This window comes from Oncorhynchus nerka, linkage group LG19 (genome assembly GCF_034236695.1).
Source record: "Oncorhynchus nerka isolate Pitt River linkage group LG19, Oner_Uvic_2.0, whole genome shotgun sequence".
In the NCBI taxonomy this organism is placed as follows: Eukaryota; Metazoa; Chordata; class Actinopteri; order Salmoniformes; family Salmonidae; genus Oncorhynchus; species Oncorhynchus nerka.
In genome coordinates, this window is record NC_088414.1 from 31,727,668 (window position 1) to 31,749,215 (window position 21,548).

Below are 21,548 nucleotides of genomic sequence, written 5' to 3' on the forward strand. Positions count from 1 at the left end.
GATATAAAAGACACACGCACCTTCATTTTCATGCACATTTAAATTCATACTATATACAGTAACTAAATGTTTAAACCAGTGGGGGGGAAAGCAACTGTGCATTCCAGCAGAAGCACTTCCATGAACAGCACCAGCAACTTCACACCTGAACCCGGATTCCAACAGGTTTCCAATAAAAAGCAGATTTACTCAATAGTATCTCTTCTTCAGTAGGGCTTGACTGTCCAAAACTCCCACAATGCACTCTGGTAGACACCAATGGTTAAGCTCATAATCCAGTGGGTGGCAGAAAACAACGCCTTGACGATGATGCTGTTGTCAGTGAGAATAACCTAATAGATAATATACAGTAGTAATATAGTTCAGTAGTCATTAGACAACATACTCCAATAACCCACTGCATGATGAACTGTTCGTAGACTGTTGACGGTTTATTCACCTACTGGAGTACAAGCTCCAGTAGATGATGTTGAACAGCAGGTAGGTCATGGGGAAGATGACTCTGGAGTAGGAGTCGATCATGTAGCTGTTACTCATGATGAAGCTGAGGTTGTGTTTGATGGATTTTTTGCGTCGTAGCCTGGTGCCCTCCGTGGGCGGGGGCTCTGCGGCAGAGTTCCTCGAGTTCCTCAACGTGGCCGTCCGACTCCGCTCTGTGTTGGGGGTGCTGGGCAGCTCTGGGAATGGCATCAGGTCAATGTCATTGTCGTGGTAACATCCGTCAAAGGCCATTGTTTGAGTGGCATTGAAATTGGCAGGGATCTGAGGAGAGAGAGGGGAGGGAATTTAAATGTTTCAATTCAATGATCTTCCGATGGTAGAATACATTATGATCAATAGGGGGAGACACAGTCATAGTTGTTGTTATAACCTACTTTGGCGCTTCTATTGTGGCTCTGACAGTGGTAGCATATTCCATATTTCATAATACACCCATGCACATGATCCCTCACTCTGTGACTTATCTAACCCGTGAACTTTGACCCTATAGACGCCATAAGTGTCAGTGACCTTTCCCCCCTTGAGCTTCTTCATCTCCTCCACTGTGGTGAAGTAGTTGACGGTGGCGTACTCGATGACGGACAGGAAGACAAACAGGAAGCTGGCCCACAGATAGATGTCTACCGCTTTCACATAAGAGACCTGGGGCATGGAGGCTGACACGCCTGTGATGATGGTGGACATGGTCAGAACTGTGGTGATGCCTGGAGAGGCAGAGGGAAAGGGAGAGAAAGAGAGATTATTGAGTTAAGGTATCATTCTCGATCAATTGGTTTTTTAAGACTTCTTTCACCCCTAAAAGCTCTTTGTACCATGACAGCCTTCGATAATAAAAAGAGAGAGGCAAATGTATGGAAAAATAGTGAGGTGTATTACTGTGTGGAGGTTTAGCATAGATGGATGGAAAGTAAAACAATAGTGTAGGAGTCTGTACTTTGAGCTCTACTTACATGAGCAGCTAGCTGTACATGTACATTTCCTGTTTTTCCTCTGAAGTGGGAAGATAGGTTTCATTTATAAAAATAGATATCAGTGTGTAAACACAAAGTCTCTGTGAATAGGCATGACATTTTTTTCTTTTTTGTTGTTGAGCTGAAGAAGTAAATTAGGCCAGCTTTTGTTACGGTATGAGCCTCTGACGACCTGCGCTGCTCACAGGGTGAAGCAAACTCCTCACACTGCTGCATTAGTAAAGTCCACATTATTCACATCTTTCTCCTTTTCTCTGGCTCTCTCTCTCTTGCTCTTCCCTCTCCCTCCCTTTCTCTTTCTTTGCAAAACAAACAACCTTTCACAGACACACACCACACTGCCTGAAGGGATCTCGCCTGGTGCAGGTGACTGTAGTCATGTGCAGAACTAAACATTCTTTGTCACTGTGTTCAGTTTCAGTTGTCCTCTGATGAGAGGGAGATGATGTGTCCACCCCAACTGCTACTCTCTCTCTCTCTCTTTGGGTTAATTAGTTATGCTCTGGCAACTGTCAAAAGCAGCAGGCTCATATTCACCTGTCCATTCACAGCAGGAAAACAATAGCAAATTGGTGCACCACTGTCCCCCCTTGCGGTAATAACAGGGGTGTGACAAAGAAGAGAAAGATAAAGCACCCACCCACTTTAATTTATGGAGATGCATCAAGAATACTGTACAGAAAATACTGATGGCCTTGTGAGGTTTCTCTGCTCATTTTGTGAGCTTAGGTTATTTTCTGGAGATTCCTTCAAAAACCCTCATACTAGCAGTGAGAGTATCAGTACTGTACCCAGAGAGACCCGGGCGGGCACAGCCCTCCTGTCAATCCAGAAGGACACCCAGGAGAGCATCACCATCAGCATGGTGGGGAAATAGGTCTGCAGCATGAAGAAGAAGATGTGCCGCCTGAGGATGAAGTTTATGTAGAGCCTGTTATACCAACCTGGGGTGGAGAGAGAGGGGTGGTGGGGAGAGAGATAGGGGTGGGGGGAAAGAACGAGAGAGAGAGAGAGGTGGGGGAGAGAGAGGGAGGGGAGAGGTGGGTGGGGGAAAGATAGGTGGGGGAGAGAGAGAAGTGGGGGAGAGAGAGAAAGAAGGGTGGTAGAGAGAGAAAGAGAGGGGTGAGGGAGAGAGATAGATGGGGAGGAGAGAAAGATTGGGATGGGGAGAGAGAGAGAGAGAGAGAGAGAGAGAGAGAGAGAGGGTGGTGGAGAGAGGGGGGTGGAACAGAGCCAGAGAGAGAGAGAGGTGGGAGGAAAAGAGAGAGAGAGGTTGGAGGGGGAAAGAGGGGTGGGGGAAGAGAGAGAGAGGTGGGGAGAGAGAGAGAGAGAGAGGTGGGGAGAGAGAGAGTGGGGTGGGAGAGAGAGAGAGGGGTGGGGGAGAGAGAGTGGGGTGGGAGAAAGAGAGAGAGGGGGTGGGGAGAGAGAGAGAGGGTGGGGGTGGGAGAGGTGGGTTGAGAGAGAGAGAGAGAGAGAGAGAGAGAGAGAGAGGTGAGAGAAAGTGGGGTGGTGGAGAGCGAGAGAGAGAGGTTGGAGTGGGTGAGAGAGAGGGGGTGCGGTAGAAAGAGTGGGGTGGGAGAGGTGAGAGAGAGAGAGAGAGAGAGAGAGAGAGAGAGAGAGAGAGAGAGAGAGAGAGAGAGACAGGTGGGGGGAGAGAGAGAGAGGTGGGGGAGAGAGAGAAAGTGGGGTGGTGGAGAGCGAGAGAGAGAGATAGAAAGGGTTGGGGGAGAGAGAGAAAGAAAGGGGGAGAGATGGAGGACAGAGAGAGAGAGAGGTGGCGGGGAGAGGGGGTGGGGAGAGATAGAGATAGGTGGGGACAGAGAGAGAGAGAGGTGGGGGAGAGGGGTTGGGGAAGAAAGAGAGAGGTGTGGGAGAGAGCGAGGTTGGGGAGAGACAGGTGGGGAGAGAGAGGTTGGGGGAGAGAGAGAGATGGGGGAGAGAGAGACAAAGGGGATGTGGGAGAAAGAGTTGTGTGGGGAAGAGAGAGAAAGGTCGGGAGAGAGAGAGAGAGGTTGGGTTGGGTTGAGAGATGTGGGGAACAGAGAGAGGGGTGGGAGAGGTGGGGGATAGAGAGAGAGGTGGGGAGAGAAAGAGAGAGGCGGGAACAGAGAGAGAGAGGGGTGAGGGGGATAGAGAGAGGGGTGGGGGTAGAGAGAGGGGGAAAGAGAGAGGGGTGGGAGAAGTGGGGGAGAGACAGGTGGGGATGGGAGAGAGAGAGAGATGGAGGAGAGAGAGACAAAGGGGATGTGGGAGAAAGTTGTGTGGGGGAAGAGAGAGAGACATGGGGAGAGAGAGAGAGGTTGGGTTGGGTTGAGAGATGTGGGGAACAGAGAGAGGGGTGGGGGATAGAGAGAGAGGTGGGGGAGAGAAAGAGAGAGGCGGGAACAGAGAGAGAGAGGGGTGAGGGGGATAGAGAGAGTGGTGGGGGTAGAGAGAGGGGAGAGGTGGGGGAGAGAGAGATAGGTGGGGACAGAGAAGGAGAAAGAGAGAGAGGGTGGGGGGAAGAAAGAGAGAGGTGGGGGAGCGAGAGAAAGAGGGGTGGTGGAGATTAAGAGAGAGCGAGGGATGGGGAAAGAGAGAGATAGGTGGGGACAGGCAGAGAGGGGGTGGGGGAGAGAGAGAGAGGTGGGGATAGAGAGAGAGGGGTGGGGAGAGAGAGAGGTGGGTATAGAGAGAGGGGGTGGGGGAGAGAGAGAGCAGTGGGGGAGAGCGCGAGGGGGTGGGGGGAGAGAGAGAAAGAATAGTGGTGGAGAGCGAGAGAGAGAGAGGGATGGGAGGAGAGAGAGGGGTGGGGGGAAGAGAGAAAGAGGGGTGGTGGAGAGAGAGTTGGGGACAGAGAGTGAGAGGTGGGGGAGAGAGAGGTGAGGGGAGAGAGAGGGAGAGAGAGGGGTGGTGGAGAGCGAGACAGAGAGATGAGATGGGGAGAAAGAGAGGGTTGGAGGAGAGAGAGCAGTGGGGGGGGAAAGTGAGAGGTGGGGGAGAGGTAGAAAGAGGGGTGGTGGAGAGCGAGAGAGAGAGAGAGGTTGGGGAGAGACAGGTATGGAGAGAGAGAGGTTGTGGAGAGAGAGGGGGGGAAGAGAGAGTTAGGTGGGGGGGAGAGAGAGAGAGAGCGAGAGAGAGAGAGAGAAAGAGAGTTGGGGGAGGGAGAAAGAGAGCAATGGTGGAGAGAGAGAGGGGTGGGAGAGGGAGAGGTGGGGATAGAGAGAGAGGTGGGGGTAGAGAGAGAAAGATGGGTGGTTGAGAGTGAGAGAGAGGGGTGGGGATAGAGAAAGAGGGGTGTGGGGATAGAGAAAGAGGGGTGGTTGAGAATGTGTGAGAGAGAGGGGTGGGGGGAGAGAGAGAGGAGATGTGGAAGAGAGAGAGATGGGGGAGAGAGAGGAGATGTGGAGAGAGAGAGAGGTAGGTACGGAGAGAGAGATGGGTACGGGGAGAGAGAGAGGGGGTGGAGAGAGAGAGGGGTGTGGGGAGAGAGAGAGGGGGGTGTTGAGAGATAGGGGGTGTTGAGAGAGAGGGGGTGGGGGATATAGAGAGGGGGTGGAGAGGGAGAGGGGGGTGGGGGAGAGAGAGAGAGGTGTGTGGGAAGAGAGAGAGCAGTGGGAGGGGTGAGAGGTGAGGGGAGACAGAGAAAGAGGGGTGGTGGAGAGAGAGAGAGGTTGGGTTGAGAGAGTTGGTGGACAGAAAGGGGTGGGGGGGAAAGAGGTGGGGGAGAGAGAGGGGGAGAGAGAGAGGGGAATGTGGGAGAAAGAGAAAATGGGGGAAGAGAGAGATGGGGAGAGAGAGAGAGAGGTTGGGTAGAGAGAGGGGGGGGACAGAGAGGGGTGGGAGAGGGAAAGGTGGGGGGAGAGAGAGAGAGGTTGGGGAGAGAGAGAGAGGTGTGGGGGAAGAAAGATAGAGTTGGGGGAAGAGGGGATGCAGAGAAGAGAGATGTGGGGAGAGAGAGAGAAGTTGTGTTGGGAGAGTTGGGGTAAATAGAGGGGTGGTAGAAAGAGAGCATTGGGGGAGAGAGAGAAAGAGGGGGTGGAGAGCGAGAGAGAGAGGGTTGGGGAGGGGTGGGGGAGAGAGGGGGAAGAGAGAAAGAGAGGGGTGGGGGAAAGAGAAAGAGGAGTAGTGGAGAGGGAGAGAGAGGGGTGGGGGAGAAAGAGACATGTAGGGAAAGAGAGAGGTGGGGGAGAGAGAGAGAGGGAATGGGAGAGAGAGATGAGAGAGAGAGCGAGAGGGGGATGTGGGAGAAAGAGAAAATGGGGGAAGGAGCGAGAGAGAGAGAGGTGGGAGAGAAAGAGTGGTGGGAGAGGGAGAGGTGGGGGAAGAGAGAGAGAGGTTGGGGAGAGAGAGAGGGGTGGGGAGAGAGAGAGAGGTTGGGTAGAGAGAGGTGGGGGGTCAGAGAGAGGGGTGGGAGAGGTGGGGGAGAGAGGTTGGGGAGAGAGAGAGAGGGGTGGGGAGAGAGAGAGAGGTTGGGTAGAGAGAGGTGGGGGTCACAGAGAGGGGGTGGGAGTGGGAGAGGTGGGGGGAGAGAGAGAGAGGGGTGGGGGAAGAAAGATAGAGGTGGGGGAGAGGGGATGCGGAGAAAGAGAGATGTGAGGGCAGAGAGAGAGGGGTGGGGGAGAGAGAAAGGTTGGGGGAGAGAGATGGGGGAGAGAGAGGGGTGGGGGAGAAAGAGAAAGGTTTGGTTGAGAGGTGGGGGGGGACAGAGGGGTGGGGGGAGAGAGAGATGGGGAAGAGAGAAAGATGGGGAGAGAGAGAGGGGGTGGGAGAAAGAGAGATGTGGGGGAAGAGAGAGAGAGGTGGGGGTAGAGAGAGAGTTAGGGGAGAAAGAGAAGAGGGGTGGTAGAGAGAGAGAGAGAGAGAGAGAGAGAGAGAGAGAGAGGAGGGGGGGTGAGACGGGGGGAGATAGAGAGAGGGGTGGAGGAAGAAAAGAGATGATGGGGAAGAAAGAGAGGGGATGACGGAGAAAGAGAGGTGTGGGGAAGAGAGAGAGACGGGTGCGTGATGAGAGAGGGAGAGGTGGGGGAGAGAGAGAGGTGGGGGAGAGAGAGAGAGGTGGGGGAGAGAGAGGTGGGGGACAGAGAGGGAGAGAGAGGGGTGGGGGGGGGGGAGAGAGAGCGAGAGGGGGTGGGGGAGAGAGCGGTGGGGGGGAGAGAGAGAGAGAGAGAGGGGTTGGGGTAGAGAGAGGGGGAGAGAGAGAGAAAAAGAGAAAGATAATCACTCTTGCTGGAACAGTTCATCACCATCCCTCTGGGTAATCAGAGCTCATTATGACACAGGAAGGAATCTAGTCAAAATGATAGTCACATGGGACATCACATGGCTATGATGCAATGGACAAGTTATTACTGAGGTTTGGGCAGGATTCCATACTGACACTCTGTGGAGGAAAATCTCCTAAACTCTTGCTCTCCTCAGACTGGCAGAGTGGAATCAGAAGCAGGAGGGTTTGGGATGTTGGCTTTGGCTCTTACAAAGCAGTTAAATTACATAAGAATAAGCTGAGCAGCAGAGGAGTAGGAACGAGGAACAGCACTGTATGTCCCTATACATCAGGGTGCAACACAACCACACATACCCGTGCTGCTGTAGAAGGCAAGCCCGAAGGAAGGGTGAAATTCTTCAATAAAAAACTGCGAGAGCACGATCTCGTCAGTCCTTAATGAATCGTTCCCGTTCTTCCAGTAGAGCATGAGGTCATTCTCATTGTATGCATCTTCAAGAGAGGAGAGAACAGGGTAGAAGGTGACTCCTTTGTGTAGCCTCTCTTAGAAGAATCATGGGCTATGTCCCTCAGAGGAGAGGAGACACTGAGATTCAGTAGTACCACCTCTTCTCTGAGACCAGGGCCATGCTTTCTGTATGTATGTGTGTGTGTGTGTGTGTGTGTGTGTGTGTGTGTGTGTGTGTGTGTGTGTGTGTGTGTGTGTGTGTGTGTGTGTGTGTGTGTGTGTGTGTGTGTGTGTCTGTATGTCGTGTGTGTGTGTGTGTGTGTGTGTGTGTGTCTGTATGTGTGTGTGTGTGTGTGTGTGTGTGTGTGTGTGTGTGTGTGTGTGTGTGTGTGTGTGTGTGTGTGTGTGTGTGTGTGTGTGTGTGTGTGTGTGTGTTCTAATCTGGGTAAGGTACACTGCACTGTCGCCTGAGGTTAGGTTTAACACAATCATGACAATTGAAACATCAGTGTATAAAATGACTGATAAGAAATGACCAACTTCAATTTGCCTGTAGCTGGGTCGTTCCACCAATTAGGTGCCTTTTGAGTAGTGTACCTTGGTGGGAAGAAAAAGTGTTCTTTTTTTTACTTTAACATGAATCACTAATAACATTAAATAAATAAACATCTTCTGAAATTACTTTGTCAAAGCAACAAAATAACTGTGTCTTTACAATAATAGTGAACTTGTTGGGGTTAAGTGGGTTAAAAAATCTTCCTAGAAGCCACAGAAGGACATGTCAAAATACAGAAGTCTTTATTCATATAAAAATGTATTTATTTCATTGTCCCTGTGTGCTATGTTAAAGGACACTTTAATAAAACAAGCTTTTAAAATGAAATATCTTTGCACAATTTCTACTTAGAATATCAAAGGGGTGCAAATGGCACTCATTTCATGGAACGACCCAGCCTCTGTTCCTATAAAGATGAACAGGACTTTTAATCCCTGGTAAATCCTGCATCAAAAAGACATGTATTATGGACACAAACTGACCTGACCGTGGATTACAAATGTGATTTTATCTATATAAAAAGAGGAGGGCCAACTGTTCCATATTATGTTTGAATTCCTTTCTATGAATACACGTGAGCTAATATACAATATATCGCATTACACCCATATACCCTTATTGCTTTATACTCACAGCTCTCCAGTTCCAGAGAGCAATTCTGTGTGTCCAACGGAAAACTACTGAAGTCCATGGCGCAAAGAGCAGTCACAGTGATCCTAAAACGAAGAGCACAATCAATAATATGCTCCACACTATAACAGCATCGGAAAACAAATCCCCATGTCTCCTATGTGTATAAAGCAGCAATAGTATAGGATGGTACACTATCCTAAAGGCCTTATGCTTCCTGTGGTAAAGGAGACCCGTTCTCCGTGTACCTGACACTGTAGAGAATGTTGCCGTCAGGGTACACTCTCAGCATGATGTTCTCCATGGTCGTGTCATGGATGAAGGAACGTTTGGAGTGGACAAAGAACACGTCCGGCACCCAGATCTTCTTCACCAGCCGAGCGTCAAATGTCCGACTCCTGTTGCTGCTTGAAGGGAAGGCCAGCCGGTCATCCTGCCAGTAGTGTCTCAGGTACAGAGTCATGGTGAAGTCCTATACAAACACACCAACACACACCAACGCTTAGGCCCAATAGACAAACTAGCACATTATCAAGAGAGTAATTGTATGTCAATAATGGTTCACAAAAATGATTTGTATGTACAGTAGGTCGAGAGACAGGGTAATGCAGGTTCTACGTGTTTAAAATCTATATTTGAGTTGACTGTTATGCCTCAACATTAAATTGGTCATAATAAAGTAGAATAGAGTTCCAACACTTAGAGTTATAGTTCCCCCAAATTACAAATTTACACATTGGTTTCCTTACCCTGTAAGTAGTCTATGGACAAGGTATGACAGCGATCCATGCTTTGGTTTGTCTGGCACTGTTTCCAAATGTTAACATTTTAGCATTAATAGCACAAATCTCATTTAAGTCATGGTACTGATATTAGCATTTTTTTTACTTGTTCATAAACTGCTTACCGGGTAAGGAAACTAATGTGTAACTTTGTAATTTGGGTGAACTATCCCTTTAATGATGAGGGACAGAATATATGGGTTGTCTCATTTTGTGAAAGTGAGTTTCAGTGTGTTGGTCACACACAAAAACACACACTTACACACAGAGGTTTATAGACTTACCATGTTGACTTCAGATATACTGTCAATGCTCTCCACCTGCACGTCTATGCCCACAGGAATAGCTGCCCCTACATGGGAGAAAAAACAGCTTGAGATTTCACATGTCTATCTTGACAGGGAGAGCAAGTTTAATCAGGCTTTTGGCGATGTGCTGTCATATGGATTCATGACTCAAGGCTTTAGCATGTCCTACTCAACCTGAAAGCTGTTTCATGACCTCACTGTGTTTCACAAGACCTATCACAAATATATCACATCTGTCTGCACATACAGCCTTAGTTATACAGTTCGTGAGAAATGTTCTCTTTAAGACCAAAATATTTGTAAATCAACCCAAACACTATACTTGAAATGCAATTTAGGGTAAACAAATTGTGAATAAGAGAGAAACCCTAACAAGGGGGTCAAAGAGCAACTTTGGGCTATGCTTGGTCTCAACAGAGATACTGTGACACTGTGGTCACTGAACATTCGTCAGCTAAGCCCTATTTTGTGATTATCCTGTCCATCACTCTCCCCGTTGAATACTGCTGCAGGCTAGAGGGCCCCACAAAACCCCAAAGACACACGGATGATCCCACACCTCCCCTCCCCAAAGACACAGCATCCTCATAACTCAGGGATCCCAGAGACGCTGTGTCACCAAACTAATAAATGGATTCTCTCCATATCTCCTTTCATTCTATAAGTCCTTATCATATCAAACCTACCATCTGTCTATAATCAATATAGGTCCATCTATAATCAAGATACACCCATCTATAATCAATATACATCCATCTACAGTATAATCAAGATACATCCGTTTATAATCAATATACACTACCAGTCAAAAGTTTGGACACACCTACTCATTCAAGGATTTTTCTTTATTTTTACTATTTTTTAAATTGTAGAATAATAGAGAAGACATCAAAACTATGAAATAATAGATATGGAATCATGTTCTGCCCCTGAACAAGGCAGTTAACCCACTGTTCCTAGGCCGTCATTGAAAATAAGAATTTGTTCTTAATTGACTTGCCTAGTTAAACAAAGGTAAAATACAATTTTATAAAATGTAGGAACCGAAAAAGTGTTAAAAAAATCAAAATCAATTTTAGATTTTAGATTCTTCAAAGTAGCCACTCTTTGCCTTGATGACAGCTTTGTACACTCTTGGCATTCTCTCAACCAGCTTCATCTGGAATGCTTTTTCCAACAGTCTTGAAGGAGTTCCCTTCAAGACTGTTGCACTTGTTGGCTGCTTTTCCTTCACTCTACAGTCCAACTCATCCCAAACCATCTCAATTGGGTTAAGGTCAGGTGATTGTGGAGGTCAGGTCTTCTGAATCTGCACTCCGTCACTGTCCTTCTTGATCAAATAGCCCTTACACCGCCTGGAGGTGCGTTGGGTCATTGTTCTGTTGAAAAACAAATGATAGTCCCACTCAGCGCAAACCAGATGGGACGGCGTATTGCTGCAGAATGCGGTGGTAGCCATGCTGGTTAAATGTGCCTTGAATTCTAAATAAATCACAGATAGTATCACCAGCAAAGCACCCCCACACCATCACACCTCCTCCTCCATGCTTCACGGTGGGAACCACACATGCGGAGATCATCTGTTCACCTACTCTACGTCTCACAATGACACACTGGTTGGAAACAATCATCTCAAATTTGGACTCATCCGACCAAGGACAGATTTCCACCGTCTAATGTCCATTGCTCGCGTTTCTTGGCCCAAGCAAGTCTCTTCTTCTTATTGGTGTCCTTTAGTAGTGGTTTCTCTGCAGCAATTCGACCATGAAGGCCTGATTCATGCAGTATCTTCTGAACAGTTGAAGTTGAGATGTCTGTTACTTGAACCCTGTGAAGCATTTCTTTGGGCTGCAATTTCTGAGGCTGGTAAATCTACTGAACTTATCCTCTGCAGAAGCATTAACTCTGGGTCTTCCTTTCCTGTGCCAGTCCTCATAAGAGCCAGTTTCATCATAGTGATTGATGGTTTTTGTGACTGCACTTGAAGAAACCTTTAAAGTTCTTCAAATTTTCAGGATTGACTGACTTTCATGTCTTAAAGTAATGATGGACTGTCGTTTCTCTTTGCTTATTTGAGCTGTTCTTGCCATAATATGGACTTGGTCTTTAACCAAATAGGGCTATCCATTAAGAAGGAAAGAAATTCCACAGATGAACTTTTAACAACGCACACCTGTTAATTGAAATGCATTCCAGGTGACTACTTCATGAAGCTGGTTGAGAGAATGCCAAGAGTATGCAAAGCTGTCTTCAAGGCAAAGGGTGGCTACTTTGAAGAATCTCAAATATAAAATATATTTTGATTTGTTGAACACTTTTTTGGTTACTACGTGATTCCATATGTGTTATTTCATAGCTTTGATGTCTTCACTATTATTCTTCAACGTAGAAAATAGTACAAATAAAGAAAAACCCTTGAATGAGTAGGTGTGTCAAAACTTTTGACTGCTACTGTACCTCCGTCTACAGTATAATGATCATATTTCCATCTATAATCAATATACATCCATCTATAATCAATGTACATCCGTCTATAATCAACATACCTCAATCTATAATCAAGATACATCCGTCTATAATCAACATACCTCAATCTATAATCAAGATACATCCATCTATAATCAATATACCTCTATCTATAATCAATATACTTCTGTATATAATCAATATACATCCATCTATAATCAATATACCTCTGTATATAATCAATATACATCCATCTATAATCAATATACCTCTATCTATAATCAATATACTTCTGTATATAATCAATATACATCCATCTATAATCAATATACCTCTGTATATAATCAATATACATCCATCTATAATCAATATACCTCTGTATATAATCAATATACATCCATCTATAATCAATATACATCCATCTATAATCAATATACCTCTGTATATAATCAATATACATCCATCTATAATCAATATACCTCTGTATATAATCAATATACATCCATCTATAATCAATATACCTCTGTATATAATCAATATACATCCATCTATAATCAATATACCTCTGTATATAATCAATATACATCCATCTATAATCAATATACCTCTGTATATAATCAATATACATCCATCTATAATCAATATACCTCTGTATATAATCAATATACATCCATCTATAATCAATATACCTCTGTATATAATCAATATACATCCATCTATAATCAATATACATCATCTATAATCAATATACCTCTGTATATAATCAATATACATCCATCTATAATCAATATACCTCTATCTATAATCAATATACATCCATATATAATCAATATACATCCATCTATAATCAATATACCTCTATCTATAATCAATATACATCCATATATAATCAATATACATCCATCTATAATCAATATACCTCTGTATATAATCAATATACATCCATCTATAATCAATATACATCATCTATAATCAATATACCTCTGTATATAATCAATATACATCCATCTATAATCAATATACCTCTATCTATAATCAATATACATCCATCTATAATCAATATACCTCTGTATATAATCAATATACATCCATCTATAATCAATATACCTCTGTATATAATCAATATACATCCATCTATAATCAATATACCTCTATCTATAATCAATATACATCCATCTATAATCAATATACCTCTATCTATAATCAATATACATCCATCTATAATCAATATACATCCATCTATAATCAATATACCTCTGTATATAATCAATATACATCCATCTATAATCAATATACATCTATCTATAATCAATATACATCCATCTATAATCAATATACATCCATCTATAATCAATATACCTCTGTATATAATCAATATACATCCATCTATAATCAATATACATTATCTATAATCAATATACCTCTGTATATAATCAATATACATCCATCTATAATCAATATACCTCTATCTATAATCAATATACCTCTGTATATAATCAATATACATCCATCTATAATCAATATACCTCTGTATATAATCAATATACATCCATCTATAATCAATATACCTCTGTATATAATCAATATACATCCGTCTATAATCAATATACACTACTGTTCAAAAATTTGGGGTCACAGAAATGTCCTTGTTTCTGAAAGAAAAGAAAAACTTTTAGTCCATTAAAATAACATCAAATTGATCAGAAATACAGTGTAGACATTGTTAATGTTGTAAATGACTATTGTAGCTGGAAACGGCTGATTTTGAATGGAATAGCTACATAGGCGTACAGAGGCCCATTATCAGCAACCATCACTCCTGTGTTCCAATGGTACGTTGTGTTAGCTCATCCAAGTTTACTGATCATTAGAAAACCCGCAAAACACCAGTGTCAACGTCAACAGTGAAGAGGCGACTCTGGGAGGCTGGCCTTCTAGGCAGAGTGGCAAAGAAAAAGCCATATCTCAGACTGGCCATTAAAAGAAAAGATTAAGATGGGCAAAAGAGCACAGCCACTGGACAGAGGAACTCTGCCTAGAAGGCCAGCATCCCGGAGTCTTCACTGTTGACGTTGAGACCGGTGTTTTGCGGGTACTATTTAATGAAGCTGCCAGTTGAGGACTTGTGAGATGTCTGTTTTCAAAACTAGACACTAATGTACTTATCTTGCTCAATTGTGCACCGGGGCCTCCCACTCCTCTTTCTATTCTGGTTAGAGCCAGTTTGAGCTGTTCTGTGAAGGGAGTAGTACACAGCGTTGTACGAGATCTTCAGTTTCTTGGCAATTTCTCACCCTCATTTCTTAGAACAAGAATAGACTGACGAGTTTCAGAAGAAAGTTATTTGTTTCTGGACATTTTGAGCCTGTAATCGACCCCACAAGTGCTGATGCTCCAGATACTCAACTAGTCTAAAGAAAGCTGCTTGTTTAATCAGAACAACAGTTTTCAGCTGTGCTAACATAATTGCAAAAGTGTTTTGTAATGATCAATTAGCCTTTTAAAATTATAAACCTGGATTAGCTAACACAACGTGCCATTGGAACACAGGAGTGATGGTTGCTGATAATGGGCCTCTGTAAGCCTATGTAGATATTCCATAAAAAATCAGCCGTTTCCAGCTACAATAGTCATTAACAACATTAACAATGTGTGCACTGTATTTCTGATCAATTTTATGTTATTTTAAAGGACAGACTTTTTAAATTTCTTTCAAAAACAAGGACATTTCTAAGTGACCACAAACTTTTGAACGGTAGTGTACATCCATCTAGAATCAAGATACATCCATCTAGAATCAAGATACATCCATCTAGAATCAAGATACATCCATCTAGAATCAAGATACGTCCATCTAGAATCAAGATACGTCCATCTAGAATCAAGATACGTCCATCTAGAATCAAGATACGTCCATCTAGAATCAAGATACATCCATCTAGAATCAAGATACGTCCATCTAGAATCAAGATACGTCCATCTAGAATCAAGATACATCCATCTAGAATCAAGATACATCCATCTAGAATCAAGATACATCCATCTAGAATCAAGATACATCCATCTACCGTTCTGACATACCCTATGAAGGAGGAGCAATTCCATATTCCCTCAAAATACATGACAGGGGTTTGAGTTAGACTGCCCCTGTCTCACACGTGTCAGTAGAGCTAACAGACTGAGTTACATATCTGCCTTGGTAGGATTAAAGTGCTCATGGCAGTATCAAAATGAGTTCTTTGAAAGATAAGCAATTTCAGGGAAAAATGGTTTCCTAATTTCAATTCCACCAAATGTACCCTTCTCTGTGACCTGCCCAATCTCATTTCAACATTACAGGGATTAACTTCCTCCATCTACCTCACCCCACCTCGCCTAGACAACACAGAAACAAACACAGAAACAAACACAGGGATAGTTTGGAATCGATAGGAAAACAGCCAGATGGAAACCTAAATGCACATCATTCCATAACGTGCCATCACACCACATTTAGAAATATGTAGCTAAACTGTCATTATAGCCTTCAGTATGACTGCTATGTAAATACATGGTGCAGTGACAGTTTACAGTGGGATCCCAAACACTGACACACATGATCTGTAGTTCAATCTAACACTTTCTGAACACCTAATGACCATACTGCGGTAGTATGTATGCTCTTTGCTGCTCTGGACTGCCCAGTAAGATTTAGCATTTGGTATTGTTTCAGAAAGCATGGACTATAATCCAGATTACTATAGTTCTAACATCTGTGTTCTCAGCTGCAGGCTGTCTATGTCTGCTAGGCTCTGCAGACAATCTGGGTCAGTGATATTTTGGGGGATGGGGTGTTACAAAAGATGACACTGTAACCTAATTTCTGCTCCAGGAGAAAGCATACAAGCCACAGTACTAGCGTTAATGCTGCCTCTTCCAAAACCTGAATTATACCTAATCTGTCACATCTGCTGTGTGGCACGTTATGGACTATCTATAAAAACAAATTACTGTAGGTAAAGCTCCATTGTCCTCTCTTTTCCCCCTCCCTCCCTCCCTCCCTCCCTCCCTCCCTCCCTCCCTCCCTCCCTCGAAAGACCCTTGACTTCCCCATTCACTCTTAATTAATGAGTCAAACCCAACAGCTGCTGGTAAAAGCACACACAGTCACATCCAAACTTCATGTTGTCATAGTTCAACCACATGCAAATAAGTTGTATGCCCACCATGCCAAAGGAGACTGGGGGGGATGGTCTTACCTCCAAAGCCAGGCCGCATTGCAAAGTCATGGTCCTCGATACGGAGCAGCTGTTCAGATTTAATTAGCAGGGACTTGGTGCTGTCAGACTTTTTCATCTTAAAGTCTATTCGTCTGAGGAGCAAAGCAGACACAGATCAGCATATCAGATGTAATTTTTCCTAAGAAATACACACACACACACACACACACACACACACACACACACACACACACACACACACACACACACACACACACACACACACACACACACACACACACAAACACTCTCTTAGCTGTTAAGAATGATTAATGTCTTTATGTCTTATTAAAATCACATTACATTTAGCAGAGGGTCAAATTACATGATTGATGAATTCCTCCAATTTGAGTGACAACAGACCCTGCATCATCACTCGCAAATCCTTTAAATAGCATCATACAAAACTTCAGTCAACTGATATTCTCATTTTACAATCAAACTATTTATACCCATACTACAGACACACAAACAACTCTATTTGTACAAATTATTCTGGCGTACACTCAAACCCCTTATCAAATCCCCTCTCCATCATTTCCCACAAATTACTGCTTCTCTCTTACGAGGTGTCCCCACCCAAACTCGGGACCCTGATATTACCTCTAAGTCCCTGTGGTTACCTCACCTGCCCTGGCCTTTATCCACAATGCACTGCAGTAATGACGTCTGTCCCAGCACACATTGGAGATTATTCACTCAACCATGGTAAATTCACCATCAGTGTTTTTTTTTAATTCACAGAGATTGGATTGATGCATTGAATCTATGAATAGCATTCCATGTTAAACAATACAACTCCTCCCCAAAACAAACTTTTAACCATGTCAATCAGACAACAGATCAACAGAACAGTAACATCCTGTGGTGTGTATACTAAATGAAACATTGCTTCCAGAACTATACACAAACCAGCTTCAAACCAAACAGAAAAGATAAGCAAACACAACCCTTGACAAGAACATAACACAACTCCAGTGGGACCACACCCCTAGACTCTGGCTCACCCTCCATGTTGGTTCTTGGTGTTCTCCCCAAGGTACACGTCCTTGTGCCTCCTCTTGTTGGGTCGGTGGCTGCCGTTGAGCAGTGTGACAGGCCACAGCCAGGCCAGGCACATCAGCCTGAAGGCCAGAAGCACCAGGTTCATGCCTGGGGCTGGAAGAGCTGGAGCAACCAGGAAGTCTTTCCAATGCGTCTGAGTCTATCTCTCAGAGATCTTCCAGGAGGTCAGTGGGACGCCCCGACTGTCCCTGTCCGATGGCCGATCCATATCCCAGCAGCACCCATTCCACCTCACAGCGGACAAGCAGAGCTCTGAGAGATCTGTGTTATACAACCCTCTCGTCCTCTGTTACATGCTGCACGTTGATCCAGGCATCCAACTATCAGCTCCAGTGCCACAAAATGTTCCTCCAGCTTGTGTTTTCGCCTGCCCGTGTCCTAGTGCCAGTCCCTCTGGCTCGTGCTTCTATGCTACTCAGGGCACATCCTGTTCTCCCTGCTCTCCTCTCTCCCCTCCCTCTGATTAAAACCAAATATCAATTTATTCCTATAATGACAAAGGAATGATGTTAATTCCTCTCTAATCTTCTTATGTGTGGTTGCTGAAATCTTTCAGTAACCTACAAACTGGAGCCAGGGGAGGGCGGGCTGGGGATAACACAACCAACAGTTTCTAATCATGATTCTCCCCAGATAAAAAGAAAAAGCATGTAGCCCACATTCAGAGTATGGATCCAGGGTTTTCCCTAGAATTGCTTTGTGATTGCGATGTCAGCAGGAACAGACTTCAACATATTCGTTCCACTTGCTTATTCAGATTTTTAGAAAAGCATCTGTGCATTTTGGATAGCTACCATGGATTTATTTAAACCATTGACCATAAAATAGGTTTATACTATCTGTCAATGCCAGTATGTCCAGTTATTGCTATCCTGTCAGCACAACAATCCTATCCCTTTGGTACTATATCGCTGTAAACCTACTGTTGCATACAGTTGAATGCCAGGGTCTGCCATGTGCCAGTCATTCATCTAAACCTCACAGTCATGCACTCTGCTACCCCCAAATCGTTTTTATCATATCACTTAAATCTCCTCCTAAATCCTCCTCTTAACATCTGCAAAGCATCAACAGTCAACATCCAGCTAATCTGGAGCTATGGAGATGGATAGCCAAATGACAACCATCGAACGTTTAATGCCACTAGATTAGTTGAGCATCTGTGTGACAGAATGAGGTGAGGTAGAGCAATCAGAGTTAAGATGATAAAAGCAGGATATTAAGAGAGGAACAGACACCTCTGATTTGGTGGATTATTACAGGAATTAGTGCTAGTAACAATAACGTTGCTCTTCTACAATCGTCATCATTCATAGAATATATCCTTGAAAGGAACGGAAATGAGTATGTCTTCTTCCTTTTGCTGTACTGGTTGTATTGATTTGAAGGTTGGACTAAAATGGTGGTCTCACAGCTGCTTTTCTATTATTAGGCATTGGCTGTGTAATGGCTACAGTTTAAACCAGGCTGAGCATATTTTCCAGTCATTTAAAAGAACAATTTCCTTTTCAAGGTGTACGTTGACTAATGTAGGCCAACCATGATTGTCAGGTCAGTTAAATAAATGTTGGCTTTTAACAACCAGAATGTATGCTAATGTCACCACAAGGGGTTTGGATAACTGCTGGTAACATTCATTAATATGATCACCCGGGAATGGATGGATACAAGGTTGTATCACTGGAATATAAACAGAATTAAACCATATGACACAGAGGAAAATGTAAACAAAACAAACAGACATTATAGTGATGAGTAAACACACATGAAAAGAAAATAACAAAACCGGACAGGACGTCTACAAATTTGACAGAAAGAGACTGGTGAAGAATCAATGATAAAATGGAAGCGCCCACAGCATAATCCCAGTCCAGTGGCATTCTCCTTTAATCTGGGATTAGCGTTGACTGAGGACAGAGGGAAGCGCTGCCATCTTTAAGGCATGCACATGGAGCCAGGTTCTTCTCTCACACGCACCTCCTAGGGACCATAAAGGAGACATGTACACGTGGATCAAATGACAGTACCATCTTGCAAACACACCCTCTAGTCTAGTGCTCACTGTTGGTAAACCATGGCAACAGAGTGAGGCATCCAGACTAAAAGATGCTTGCTATGACACACATATACTTTCATATATTAAAACCATAGCCACTCATTATTGACATACATCATACAATTCTGCTGTGAAATTGTTGTGTATTTCTTCAGTGCTTCTCTCTGTTTATCATCCCCTATGGGATGACTGGTCTGTGGGACACTTCTCATCATAATGTGGTTTTGCAATTGAAAGAACTCAATGCAAAAACTCAATGCATGTCATTTTCAGGCCTTACGGATATTTAGGGAATGTGATACATTGTATCAGAATGACAACAATGTTGTTAATATCAGACATATCATTTTACAAGATAAACTGTTACGTTTCTTATAAATCACATTCACTTATTTATGTATATTTAAAGACTTCATCATTGGCAGTGTACAGGATTATACAAAAGGACATTCACCAAACACTTAAACTCGAATGACACTCTCAATAATGGTTGCACAAAAACAATCTGTGTGCTCCCACAAATATTGGAATGAGCCCACGCCTCTAGCTGGGCTAGGTGTGGGCTTGGCTGTGTTGGGCTTGCTGTGGGCTAGCCTGTGTTGGGCTTGGTGTGGGCAAGGCTGTGTTGGGCTTGGTGTGGGCTAGGTTGTGTTGGGCTTGGTGTGGGGAAGCCTGTGTTGGGCTTGGTGTGGGCTAGGTTGTGTTGGGCTTGGTGTGGGCTAGGTTGTGTTGGGCTTGGTGTGGGCTAGCCTGTGTTGGGCTTGGTGTGGGCTAGACTATGTTGGGCTTTGTGTGGACTATGCTATGTTGGGCTTGGTGTGTGCTAGGCTGTGTTGGGCTGGTGTGGGCTAGCCTGTGTTGGGCTTGGTGTGGGGTGGTCCTTCCTGTGCTGGTTTGGGCTGGTCCATCTTGGGTTTGTTGTGGACTAGCCTGTGTTGGGCTTTGTGTGGGCAAGCCTGTGTTGGGCTTGGTGTGGGCTGACCGCTGTTGGGCTGGTGTGGGCTAGCCTGTGTTGGCCTGGTGTGGGCTAGCCTGTGTTGGGTTTGGTGTGGGCTGGTCCTTCCTGTGCTGGTGTGAGCTGGTCCATTTGGGGTTTGGTGTGGACTAGCCTGTGTTGGGCTGGTGTGGGCTAGCCTGTGTTGGGCTTGGTGTGGGTTAGGCTGTCTTGGGTTTGGTGTGGGCTAGCTTGTGTTGGGATTGGTGTGGGCTAGGCTGTGATGAGCTTGGTGTGGGCTAGGCTGTATTGGGCTTGGTGTGGGCTAGGCTGTGTTGGCTTGGTGTGGGCTAGCCTGTGTTGGGCTTGGTGTTAACCAGGCTGTGTTGGGCTGGTGTGGGTTACGTGTTGGGCGTGGTGTGGGCTAGCCTGTGTTGAACTTGGTGTGGGATACGGGTTGGGCTTGGTGTGGGCTAGCCTGTGTTGGACTTGGTGTGGGTTAGCTATGTTGGGATTGGTGTGGGCTGACCTGTGTTGGGCTTGTTGTGGGCTAGCCTGTGTTGGGCTTGGTGTGGGCTGACCTGTGTTGGGCTGGTGTGGGCTTGCCTGTGTTGGGCTGGTGTGGGCTAGCCTGTGTTGAGTCTTGGGGTGGGCTGGTCCTTCCTGTGCTGGTGTGAGCTGGTCCATTTTGGGTTTGGTGTGGACTAGCCTGTGTTGGGCTGGTGTGGGCTAGCCTGTGTTGGGCTTGGTGTGGGGTGGTCCTTCCTGTGCTGGTGTGGGCTGGTCCATCTTGGGTTTGTTGTGGACTAGCCTGTGTTGGGCTTGGTGTGGGCTGACCTGTGTTGGGCTGGTGTGGGCTAGCCTGTGTTGGGCTGGTGTGGGCTAGCCTGTGTTGGGTTTGGTGTGGGCTGGTCCTTCCTGTGCTGGTGTGAGCTGGTCCATTTGGGGTTTGGTGTGGACTAGCCTGTGTTGGGCTGGTGTGGGCTAGCCTGTGTTGGGCTTGGTGTGGGTTAGGCTGTCTTGGGTTTGGTGTGGGCTAGCTTGTGTTGGGCTGGTGTGGGCTAGCCTGTGTTGGGTTTGGTGTGGGCTGGTCCTTCCTGTGCTGGTGTGAGCTGGTCCATTTGGGGTTTGGTGTGGACTAGCCTGTGTTGGACTGGTGTGGGCTAGCCTGTGTTGGGCTTGTTGTGGGCTGGTCCTTCCTGTGCTGCTGTGGGCTGGTCCATCTTGGATTTGGTGTGGACTAGCCTGTGTGGGGCTGGTGTGGGCAAGCCTGTGTTGGGCTTTGTGTGGGAAAGCCTACGTTGGGCTAGGTGAGGGCTGGCCTGTGTTGGGCTTGGTGTGGGCTAGCCTGTGTTGGGCTGGTGTG

At 45.2% G+C, this 21,548-nt stretch overlaps 1 protein-coding gene across 1 annotated transcript; it reads right to left on the minus strand.

Annotated features, from left to right (window-relative positions):
- Positions 1-21: 21 nt before the first annotated feature.
- On the minus strand, positions 22-17,638 carry LOC115125091 (gamma-aminobutyric acid receptor subunit rho-3-like). The gene is made up of 9 exons (XM_065004876.1): positions 17,135-17,638; positions 16,107-16,219; positions 9,379-9,446; positions 8,561-8,784; positions 8,316-8,398; positions 7,033-7,170; positions 2,264-2,416; positions 1,012-1,205; positions 22-762 (listed from the first exon to the last, which is right to left on the minus strand). The coding sequence occupies exons 1-9, from the start codon at positions 17,275-17,277 to the stop codon at positions 436-438; spliced, it is 1,443 nt and encodes a 480-aa protein (XP_064860948.1). The 5' UTR covers positions 17,278-17,638; the 3' UTR covers positions 22-435.
- Between the last annotated feature and the right edge of the window lie 3,910 nt (positions 17,639-21,548).